This window comes from Zeus faber (genome assembly GCF_960531495.2).
Source record: "Zeus faber genome assembly, chromosome: 12".
Lineage (NCBI taxonomy): Eukaryota > Metazoa > Chordata > Actinopteri > Zeiformes > Zeidae > Zeus > Zeus faber.
Genome location: NC_137196.1, coordinates 11,272,839 through 11,284,698, shown reverse-complemented (window position 1 = coordinate 11,284,698; position 11,860 = coordinate 11,272,839). Strand labels below are relative to the sequence as shown.

The window sequence follows — 11,860 nt, the reverse complement described above, 5'->3', positions numbered from 1 at the left end:
AGGGTGTTACAGAAATGAAAGGGTCGCTTTTGTCTGCAGTTTGTCAATCGGTTGTTTTAAATGAAGAGGCAGACAGACGCTGGTTTTTACTTGTACGAGGGTCGGATCAGAGATGTGCTCCCAAGCAGCTCTCTGAGTCAAACCGTTTATTTTCCAGGGAGTCAGAGGCAAACTTTATGGCAGAAAGACAAAGCAAACTTTATGGCAGGAATCCGATGAAGAACACAACGTAAAGAGGTATGTGAAAGAATGAACCCTGTGTGCTGAAATAAAGGTATGTGACTGAGGTTATATGAGGTTGTGTTCTCCATTATGTGTGTGCATATATGTTTATGTGGTTACATAGATTTAGATATATTGTTACATTCCACCCTTTTACCTACATAAGATAATACTAATAAAACACCGTTATGAAACGTAAATGCTAAAACATGAAATGTAAAATGTCAAAATAGAATGCTGACACACAATAAATGCAGAAAATGTAGAACATAATAAATGCTGAAAATGGAACACAATAAATCAGCCGTGGTGATAATTCACGAAGATTCAAAACACCACGTCACAACTTGTGGGGGATAAAATACAAGAAAATGGTCAAATAACAAATTATACGTAATATTTTCGCAGGTTTTCTATGGCGCTACCACTAGCCGGGTGTTTTGCACAGTGGTGTCGCATGTTAATGTCCAGAGCTTGAGTACTCGAGTTGAGCTATAATATCAGTGACGAAGGCAGGGCCAGCGTCACTAGATATTTTCCTTGGCATGCCCCAGCGGGGTTGTTAGGCCCACGGCCTCCCAGCACCACTAGAGGCCGCTCTTGCCCCATCTGCAGCTCCCTCCTTGAGCCAATTGCACACACCAATTACCTGCATCACTCCACACAGTATTTAGTCTCCAGCTTCCCGGGTCATTCTTTGCCGGACTGTCAACTAGCTTACCTGAGTTGTAAAGTCCCAAATCTAGGTCTTTGTGTCGTCTTCCCCTTACCTGCTTGTCTCCTCTCGTCGACCCAGTCTGTCCGTCTATCTCCAGCCAGCCCGGTTGACCTGCTTGTCTCCGCTCGTCGGCCAAGGCTGGCTGTCTGTCCGGTTCCCCGTCTCTCCACCTTGATCCTGGACCCCTCGTCCCGGTCGTCGTCATCATCCCCGCCCAGCCCTGCTCCATCCCTACCTGACCGGGTCCCCCCCGTCCAGCTCCACCGTGTGGGCTAATAAACATCCTTTGTCTGCCTCCCGTCTCCTCGTGTTGTGCGTTTGGGTCTCTCCTAGCCCTGGTCGTGACGGGGGTATGATCTCATGGAGGAGAATTTTTGCGACCGTAAGAGCCGACTTGTTTTTAGTAGCGAAAGCTTCAACCCATTTAGAGAACATATGGTACAGACGAAGGTTAGACTACTTTTTCCCTTGGCATGGGGTGAGTTCTATGAAGTGGAGCATCAGGGTTTGACACGGTTGTGATGGAGTGGGTAGAGCCAGCACAGGCAGTTGCGCTGTGTTTCCGCTGGGTGTGGCGCGCACAGATCATGCGGTTTGCTAACCACGACCGGACAACTGTTTGGAGTCGCGCAGCATAACCAAACCTCATGTATCGCTCTCACCATGGCATCGTGTCCGGCGTGATCAAGGCCGTGCGCTCTTTTGATAAATGGGAGGTACACAGCAGTAGGCAGAGAGGGAGACCATTTGGCCCATACCAGATTCAGTTGGAGAATGTGGAACCCTTAATTTTTCTATTTCTGTCGTTATGTGTTTGTGGCACGCGTTTGGTAGCCGTTTCAGTGGGGGCACTGCCAGTGTTCAGGTCTGTCACTGCAGCTTCTTTTGCACATGCGTCAGCCAGAGCATTTCCCTGTGTGACGGAGTCTTGTGTTTTTGGTGTGTGCGCCACATTTCACAACAGAAAATTCCCTTGGGAGCTGAATTGCGGCTAAGCGTTCTTTCACGACTGTGTGTGTGTGTGGTGAGCGATGGGTTTTCCTGATGTCATAAATCCCCTCTGCTCCCACAGGGTGCCGAAGTCGTGCACCACACCAAAGGCATAGCGGCTGTCCAAGTAGGCACACCGTTTGTCCCTCAGCCAGCTTGCAAGCCTCGGTCAGTGCAATGAGTTGGGCGGCCTGCGCGGACAGATGATTAGGTAGCTTTCCTACTCTAAGCGGTTTCATGTCTTCCATCAAAACGACAGCAAAACCCACACATTTGATTGACCTGTATCTCCGCATCGTGAAGCCGATCCGTCCACGCAGAGGGTGAGGTCTGCGTCAGGGATATGGCCCTCACGGAGGTCAACCCTAGGCCTGCACTCGATTTCAATGGTTCGTAAGCAGTCGTGTGACGTCAGTGGGGGCGAGTAATGTGGGTTGAGTGGGAAACAGCATAGGACTTTTATCGTTTCATGTCAAGCAGACTTACATGGTAGCGCGAAGATCTTTGTGGTGTAATTTGTGCTGGTTAACCAGTTTTCTAAATTAAACAGGGCCAGCTTAGCTTTATTGTCACACAACACATGCAGCTAAAGCTGACACACACAGATGGAGGCTGTGAAATGTTTTTACTGCATTTATCCCATCAAAGCTTGTCCTTCCTCCGGGGAGTAGGCCAGGAGCGGTGGGCAGCTTACAGTATAGTGCCCAGGGGACCAACTTCAATGTCCATAGCTGGTCAGACGATGATTTTTGTGCATGTTTTTAGTGGGGGTTCTTATGTTATATGGAGGAAACACCATGTGAGCACGGGGAGAACATGCAAACTCCACACAGAAAGGCCCCTAATCATGAGATACCCTCTGGAGCGCAGTGCCAACTGCGCCCCAGGCGGGAATCGAACCCAGGACATTCTTGCTGTGAGGCAGCAGTGCAATGCACTGTGCCACCTTCTTTTGTTTGTCAAGCAGATACACATGGTAACGCAAAAACCTTTGTAGTGTCATTTGTGCTGGTTTACCAGTTTGTAGGATCAGTTTCACAGCATGGGGCACCATCAGCGTGCACTGCGAGTAGCCCACACACAGCGCGGCAGCTGTTACTGCCTTTTCTGCTGCGGCCACCACACATAAGCACAACAGGAGTCCAGCTGTTACTGGGTCCAACTTGGAAAAATATGCCACCTGGCGAAGTTTTCCCCCATGGGGTTGACACAGCATCGATATTTTATATCCACCCTTCTGATCCACAAGCTGAGTAAATGCGAGTCTACCCAGGGAAGCCGAGTGTGGGTGAGATGGTAAGGGAATGTTTCAGATCAGTGAAGGCCGCCCGAGCCCCGGGAGTCCCATGTCACTGCATCATTCGGACTACAGTCCGGAGGCATGGACAAGCACGGACAGGGGAGCCTCGTGATGCATAATCAGGAATCCATTGGCGGCAGAATGAAGTAGTGCAGAGAAAAGACACAAGTTGGCGTTTCGTGTGTGGGAGATCAATAGCTTGGATAGCGAAACACGTTTTGAGGACATGCAATTCCCCTGGGCAGGGAGCACGTGACCCAAATAGGTGACCTGCTCCTGTACCAGTTGAAGCTTGTCGCGGCTGACTTCATGGCCCTTGTCAGTGAGAAAGTGCCCTTAAAGGGGTGCTATTATGAAAAACTCACTTTTTCAGTGCTTGTGCACATACATTTGGGTCTTTGATGGCCCTTCTTACACAAACTGTGAAATAAGACAACCAAGTCAGTTTTTTGTGAGCTATCAATTCAGAAAACATCTCCTGAAACAACCCGTTCATATTTGTGGCCGAACTCTACGTCACATTGGGTTTCAGTAGAAGAGCTCTTGACCCAAATAGGTGACCTGCTCCTGTACCAGTTGAAGCTTGTCGCAGCTGACTCTATGGCCATTGTCAGCAAGAAAGTGTAAGAAAGCGAGTATCTGTGTGACATTGTTGTGTGGATGTACTGGCAACGAGGAGATCGTCTACATACTGCAAAATAGTGGAACCAGGTGTCAACTTAGCAAGGTTATGTGCTAAGGCGGCGTGGAAAGTGGTTGGACTGTCTGTGAAGCCCTGAGGTAGCCTAGTCCATGTCCAAATGGAACCTGCAAAAGTAAAGGCGAACCAAAACTGACTGTCAGGGGCCACAGGAACAGAGAAAAAAGCATTTTTTGGGTCAATAACAGAGAAACTTCCCACTTCCAGGGGAAGTTGTCAGGATTGTGTGTGGGTTTGCGATCAGAGATGTGCCCTTGAGCAGCTCTCTGAGTCCAACAGTTTATTTTCCAGGGAGTCAGAGAATATGGTCAGTTCGACCACACAGATGGTACGTGCTCAACATAAGGCAAACTTTATGTCAGAAAGACAAAGCAAACCTCACAGCAGGAGGATTAAGGCTTACCTTATGACGGGAAGATAAGACAAATTTCACAGCAGGAGTCTAATGAAGAAATCAACCTAAAGAGATAAGTGAAAGAATTAACACTCTGTGCTGAAATAAAGGTATGTGACTGAGGTTATGTTATGAGGTCGTTTTTCATTGTGTGTGCATATATATTATTGTGATTACATAGATTTAGATATATTGTTACAAGGGCACCATCTATTATGTATCCCTGTTATTGACAGGATTCCATCATTAGTCATTCCAACCAACTGATCGCATGACTCTTCTGGTTTCCGAGCTATTGGAATTTAAATATAATAATAATAATAATACAATTATAATATATCATTAAAAAAAAGTTTAGAATCTTTTCCCAAATGAAACAAACTAAAAACCAAAAAACAATAGTTGATGAAAGGGGATAGTCCACTCATTAACGCAGAGGTTATTTGGGACTGAAATATTGCATGGAGAAAAAGTTAATGGATTTTTAAGGGTGAAGTGGACCTCCAATATGAAACTAACTTCACTGTTTCCACAGCTACTCAACGAACTAGTTTTAACCAGGTGTCACTCCATCTAAGACTCCATGTCCTCTACGCTCCCAGATGTCTAGGGAGCAGAGGAGCAGTGCCCGCCTACAGCAGTTCACCCTTCTGGCCAAAGGAGCCAAGGGACAGGCCCTCAATACCCTGATCAACCAGCTGCTGGAAGCCCCGGGGGTCTACGTCTTTGGGGAGTTTCTTGATCTTCCCAACATCAAGGAGGTAGATCTTCTTAAAGCGCCACGTCCCACTTACCTTCCATGCATCCGCATTACAGTGGTGCCAATTTCAATGAGACTTGTTGGTGACGATCGATTTGTGACAGCAGATGTCAGTGTTGTCAATTCAGCCCCAATTTTTTTAAATGGACTGATCCATCTCTCACTCCCACTCTCTCTCTCTCTCTCTCTCTCTCTGGCTCTTGCTCTCCATAGGTTTTGAATTCTTTCAGTGTTTTGTCTCAGCTGCTCAAGATTTTTGCCTACGGAACGTACCATGATTACACAGGTGAAATTATACTTGGTTTTTTTTTTACACATCATACCTGTCATCCGCTCATAGAATAAACAAATCACATCTACGTTGCCATCCTTCGCAGCTTTCAAACACATCCTCCCCCCTTTAAATGACCTTCAGAGAACCAAACTGAGACACCTGACGATCGTAACCCTGGCCACAAACACACAGGTGGGTACATTGTGCTGCAGCAGAGTGGATGTTGGATACGTGACGGGGTTGAATTACCACACAAGACTGATAGATCTCACTCCATCCGATGTCTATAGGTCCTCCCGTACTGCGTCCTGATGAGTAACCTGGAGCTGAATAGCATTCGGCAGCTTGAAGACCTGCTGATCGATGCCCTGTATGCCAACGTGTTCCAGGGGAAGCTGGATCAGTGCAAGCAGCAGCTGGAAGTGGACTCCTGCATCAGCCGGGATGTCCCTCTGGAGAGAACCAGCGCAATCATCGACACACTCACCCAGTGGTGAGCACAGGGTTGCGCTTTGGTTTCCAGAGGCCCTTGGTGACTAAGTCCTGTGCTGTATGGGAGATCATTGATCCATTGATTCATTTTCTTCTCGCTGTGGTTGTGTGGACAGGTGCTCGGACTTCGAAACCAGCGTCAACGCCATAGAGCAACAGGTGCATCGGGTGAACATGTGCCGGGAGGACCACCTGCACACCCTGCAGCGCACTGAGGCTAAGGTGAGAGGAGGAAAACATGATGAAACAGTAGAGTTGAGAAGAGGCTCTCAACTCACTTCACTTCATCCTCATGTCTCGACTTGACGTTTGTAAGTGTTGGAGTTTGGAGTGTTCCCTATTTCTTCTTCTGCCCCATCAGGTGGAGGAGATACGCAATCAGATCAGAGTGACTCCCTGCACGTCGTCCAGCCAACTTGCCCGTCTCAGGCTGTCCCCCTTCAGGTCGAAACCCAGGGTCTGAGGCTCCAGGGTCTGAGGGTCCAGGGTCTGAGGCCGGGAGCGTGCCCCACCCTGCCGCTCTGCATGTGGAGACCACGGCCATGGGAACACAAGGGGCCCGGCTTGTTTTGCATAATTACTCCCAATTAATAAATGTTCACAAGTGACCCATGATTTTTTTTTTATCTATATATAGGCCATTTTTTTCTGTCCATGTTTGGCCAGTTCCCATTGTTTTCCGTAATACAATTTAGATAAAGAGCATATACATTATTATTTTTTATGCTGATAAATTATATTATCCAACATAGAAAAACACTTGTAGAGTTCTCTACATTAAATTTTCCCTCTTCTTTGTTTTTGCTTTGTTGTATTCGATTCAGTGAAAGTTAATGTGGTTGTCCGGGTCATTATAGGTCTAATTACCATTATTCCTAACAATGAGCCGACACAGTCCTGCGTAGAGGAGCTTGACTATTGTCGGGGGGTTCAAGTGTCTGTCTGCGCTGAAATGTTGGGAACTCAGTCTCCCCTGCGTAGCCTACTGACCTAGATTTCAATTGTTTTCTGCCTGAGACAATAGGAGGAGAAATGGTTTCATAATTAAACACAATACCTGAGTGTTGTTCAACACAATTGTTGCCAAAGTTCTCATTGTGGGGTGATTTTGTTTTGAGCAGCGTGCGGTTACTTTATGTAACCTACTCATGCACCCCCAGCCCCCACCAGCCCGCCCCCACCCCCAGGGAGTGTTATTAACGCGTTAAATTGATCAATATTTTTAGATTTCAGCCTGTGTGCCAGTTAGAAGAGTGAAAAACAACAACAATCGACACCTCTGAATAATTTTACCATTTAAAACGCCAAAAAGTTCCAACTATGAATAGGAAAAAAAGCTATGCCCATTTGAGTTTTTGTTATTAAATGATAAATTCTCTTATTTTTCAGCCCAGGGCTTGGGTTCCCATCATTTTGAATTTGGCATGCACTTTTCTATTGAGAAGCTTAGCACTCTTCAGCTTCTCGCTATGTGTACATTAAATGCAGTCCAATGGGGCCAAGTTAAAGTAAAAAAAAAAAAAAAGTTAAATCGACTGTGCCAAAATGTGAAATTAAAGCACAGCATATTTTATAAACTTGTTTTAAATAACAGCAATATCACATTCAATTGAAAACTTTTTTTTTGTTTGTTTTTGCAGTTGCTGCCGTACATCCAAAGCGTAACGTTGGCTACGGAAGCAACGCAACTTCCTGTTTCTAGTCTCTTCAGTTTAAACAGATGTAGCCAAAAGCTGATTTGCAAACACGGTCAAAAGAGTCAATGAAAATCCTGATAAAATACATGGTAGAATACATAGAAGGCTCCGAAATTGCCCCGTTACACTGCATTTAAGCACGGCGAGAAGCTGCTTTGGAGTGGAACGTGTAAGTTTCTCAATAGCAAAGCGTTCAGCGAGGTTGTGTTATGAGCAGTTACAAATGACGGGAACCAAGATCTGACAATTAAAAAAATAGCCAACCTCTCCTTTAAGCCGACTTATTGGAACTGCAATGATTTTACGACAAAGAAGAATTAACTTATGGGACAAATGATAGACGGAGGATACCCGATGCAGTAGAAATCAGTATCCTCCGTCTATCATTTGCTCTATAACACCATCAACAACAGTTAAATTACTATAGTGCTCTAACTAAAGCTCTGCATCTTCCTTAGGCCCTGGGGCACCAAACCACTCTTCAAATGGGAACATATTCACTCTGCGCATTCTGAGACGGGACGGTCGCAAAGAGAAGATCAAATGGAGCAGATGAGTGGCTAAAAAAGCCTGTCGGAGGATGAAGCGAGGAGAGGGGCGGCCTACAGTGCGCCGTGCCCAGTGGAGAGACGAGGGGATGGGAAGAGCGAGCAGAAGGCAGATTAATCAAAGGACATCAAAGGCAGATCGACGGAGGGAGGGAGGGAGGAGGGGGAAATGAAAGAGTGCCGCCTGTTTGTCCCCATGCCGCCGCTGCTCGGCTCCGTCTGAGGTTCCCCTCAGATCTCGCAGGCATTGTGCCGCACGGGCGGACGGAGGGGGCTGCAACACAAACACACACACATACACACACACATGCAAACACAAACATACTAAACTCAAAAGCACAGCTCAAATAGATAGAATTGAATTTTTTTCCACCTTCACCTACCTGCAGCTCCCCACCTCAACTCTACCTTCATCTACATGTTTCATTTATTCTAAATGAAGAGTTGATCAGATGCTTCATATTCACGATCAGACCGTTCCCCCAAGCGTAAGAAAATGGCTATTTTTCCACACTTTTAAGTATATTTTTAGTGTTTTAGGTGCGGTAAAAGTATATTTGGACCAATTTGTACTTTTTGGTACTTGAAAGTGTATTGAATTGAAAGTGTAGCTTCATCACACGTCTTTAATGTGCTGTAAGTGCAGCGTAAGCACACTTAAAACAGGTATATTGAAACTGTAAGCCTAACGTCCAGGAACTGGACTTGTTCATGTTCATTTGGTCATCAAAAGTAAACAACAAACGCTTGAAAAAAATATTTTGAATTTATCTAAACACATCTTAAGAACCATCTGACACATGGAGTACTCAGGTGGTTTCAAGTTTAAGCAACTTTCGTATATTAATAACAAAGTCATAATAAAACACACACTATACACACTCACTTTAAGTATACTTTTGTTTTCACTTGGGTCGCCTCGGTCACGTGACAAACGGCAGACTGGACATTACAGAACCAGGACGGGCCAGAAGATAAACACAGCGCCTCACACGTACGTACGTATGCGCTTTGGCAGTGTGAACTCTGCTGTCAGCGTTGGCCGGTGGCGCTGGCTCTTTGATGCTGCCCGGCTGGATTTGGAGGCCGGAGCTTTTTTATCGTTCGGCCAGCGAGTTGGCTCAAACATAATTCCAATTTGTGCCCCTCCTTATGTGTCACCAGCCAGCAAAGACTTTTTTCTTCTCTGTGGATCTAGAGTGTGACCGCCTCCCTCTCCCTCCGCTCGGAACATTGTGTTTTCCATCATTTTGGAAATGATGCAACGGGTAACATCCTCCGGGTTTAGATAGTGATGCAAAGTCTGCGGATAAAGTGGATGAAAGAGGGTGGATGGAAGAAAGAAGACTCTGGGAGTCTCTGCCCACAGGTAGGGCTGTAGGGAAGGAGACGGGAGTCTCTCTCGCCGTGGGGTTGCCGACGCGGCAAGAGTTTTTATGAAACAAACCGAACAAAAAGGCTCGCTGGCCAAAAGGATAAATAAAGAATAATGATGTCGGCTGACGGGTCCGTGCGCCGATCCCCTCTGCAAGACTAGACAAACATTAAGAAAGCTCGCAACACCAGATTGGCCGAGTCAGCACCCGCCGCGGCTGCGGCCCAACCACGCCCCTCAGTCCGCCGCAAAGACATAGCTTCCTAGGCCTCAACAGCAAAGTGTGCTTGGGCGACGCAAAACCATTTGAAAGACAATCCAACCTGCCCAAATTAAAGCTCAGAACGAGACATTCAGGTGAAACACACACGAACATAGACTCGATTTTGCATGAACCTAAGCACGTGATCTACCTCACATTCAGTTTCCCCGACTTCCAAAATCAAACTCTGCTCATAAACACCCTTTATTTTTATATATATTTTTTTTACTTTATCTTTATGTAACAAAGGCGGAGTTCAGCTGAGAAAGACAAAAGTGATGCGAACTGACAATAATTTAATGGGGGGGATAAAAGAGTGTAAGTGATCAATGGAGGCGGTGTCCAAGTGATGCCCGGGGGACGCCTTTGATGTGGGCACCCTCAGAGAGACGCCGAGCACAATGGTTCTCTTTGAGGGGCACGGAGAATGGCAGACGTTCCTCTCTCTCACACACTTTCCCTCCCCCCCCCCGCCTCTCGCTTCGGCTCCCTCCATCCTCCATCCTCCATCCTCTGTCCTCCCCCTCCACACACACACACACACGCACGCATGCACACACCCACACACACACACACACACACAGGTTTACAGCCTTACTTAGGCCCTTATTATCCATAGCATTCTTAATGTACTCCAGTGTAACATCAGACCATAGCCTTGGCGGCCTAACCTTCTCCCTCTTCCTCTCATGTTAATTAATTCAAACAACACCCCCTACACGCCGTCCGGCCAATCACTCCACCCTGCCCGTTACCCCTCCTCCCTCTCTGTCCATCTCGCTCCCTCCCTCTGGCTCCTTTCATAGAACCAAACCTCTTTGTAATGCTCAGCCTTGGCAAGTTGTGCCCGATTTGCTGTCACAGTCTTAATGAATTCATCTGTTTGTGTATTGGCCATGGGAGCATCCCTCCCTCCACCCTCCCGCCCTCACTCTCTCGCTCGCTCTCTCGCTCTCTCTTGCTCTGCTCACCCCCTCCACCCCCCTCTGGTGTTCCCTTCGGGGCTCTATATATACCAGGATCCACTCCAAGCACCTATTGTTCCTCTAAGTAAACTTACAGACAGATGCCCTGCTCCACAGTGTGGGATAGTAGACCACAGATTCTTGAGGAGAGACACAGCGACTGTACAGAGCCACCAGACAGCCGGACCAGGACACTGTGACTTGTACCACAACCCAGACATCTTTTTTGTTGTTGTTTTTTGTCTCCTGCTTCCGTATTTGTTTTTCCACTGTGAAGTGGAGGTCTGATGATCTAGCAGCATGTTGCTGATATCACTGCTGCTGATGGGACTGGACTGCTTCCTGGGAGCGCCCACTGGGAGAGAGGTCTACAGGATGCCCCAGAGCGCCCTTAAAGGTAGCAGCACCCGTAGAGCAAAGAAACGTCAGCAAGTAGTTACTTTTTGCAGTAGTGGTAGTGTAATATTGTCAAAGTCAAGTCAAAATCTTGAACTATGTTATAGTAGCACAGGCGACTCCAAAATTACAACACAAGATAAAGACCTTTGGATGATGAACAAACAGATGCTGTTTTTCTGCTTCGGTCAATAATATTAGTAAAAAAAAATGTTTTCAAAAAATGTAAGAGAAGACAAAAATTCACATGAAACCTATTCTCGACTAATTTTTGCTTTTTAAAATTTGCTCAACCTTTCTATAAACTTTGATTTTGTATTGCATTGCATTGCATTGCATTGGATTGAAACATTAACAAATATCTGTTTAGAAATATGTGTTTAAAATTATCATTAATGCATGATGGACCAACGCCAGTGGGCTGCAGCAATGAGTTGCAACAGGTAGCAGTATAGGTGACTGCCCTCCTAAATCACGTAATGCAATGCTCCAGAAAAAAAAAAAAACTGTGACCAAGCTCTCCTTTTAATGTTAACTAAATTTGCTCCAACAATAAGACTGTTGAGATCTGCGTATTTTCCTTGTATTTTCCCGGGATGCTGCACCACAGATCCAGTCTAGTAACACAGTAGCCACAGTAGCAGCTCAGTGCTAAGGCACTCTGCTCTCTCTGAAGCTGAAGTGCTGAGTACAGCAGAGCTTTCATGCCGGCGGCGCTGATGGCGGCGTGCATTTGGAGTGTTCAGAACAAGGGACTCGGGGTCCCA

The 11,860-nt window shown here is 46.4% G+C and overlaps 1 protein-coding gene across 1 annotated transcript; it reads left to right on the top strand.

Annotated features, from left to right (window-relative positions):
* Positions 1–1,587: 1,587 nt before the first annotated feature.
* On the top strand, positions 1,588–6,313 carry LOC307238346 (COP9 signalosome complex subunit 7b-like; the record flags this gene model as incomplete). Its single annotated transcript, XM_080011278.1, has 9 exons — positions 1,588–1,656; positions 2,013–2,098; positions 3,476–3,548; positions 4,927–5,085; positions 5,328–5,370; positions 5,462–5,550; positions 5,649–5,851; positions 5,967–6,072; positions 6,212–6,313. 9 exons carry the CDS (start codon positions 1,588–1,590, stop codon positions 6,311–6,313), a joined length of 930 nt encoding a protein of 309 aa, XP_079867404.1.
* Positions 6,314–11,860: the final 5,547 nt, after the last annotated feature.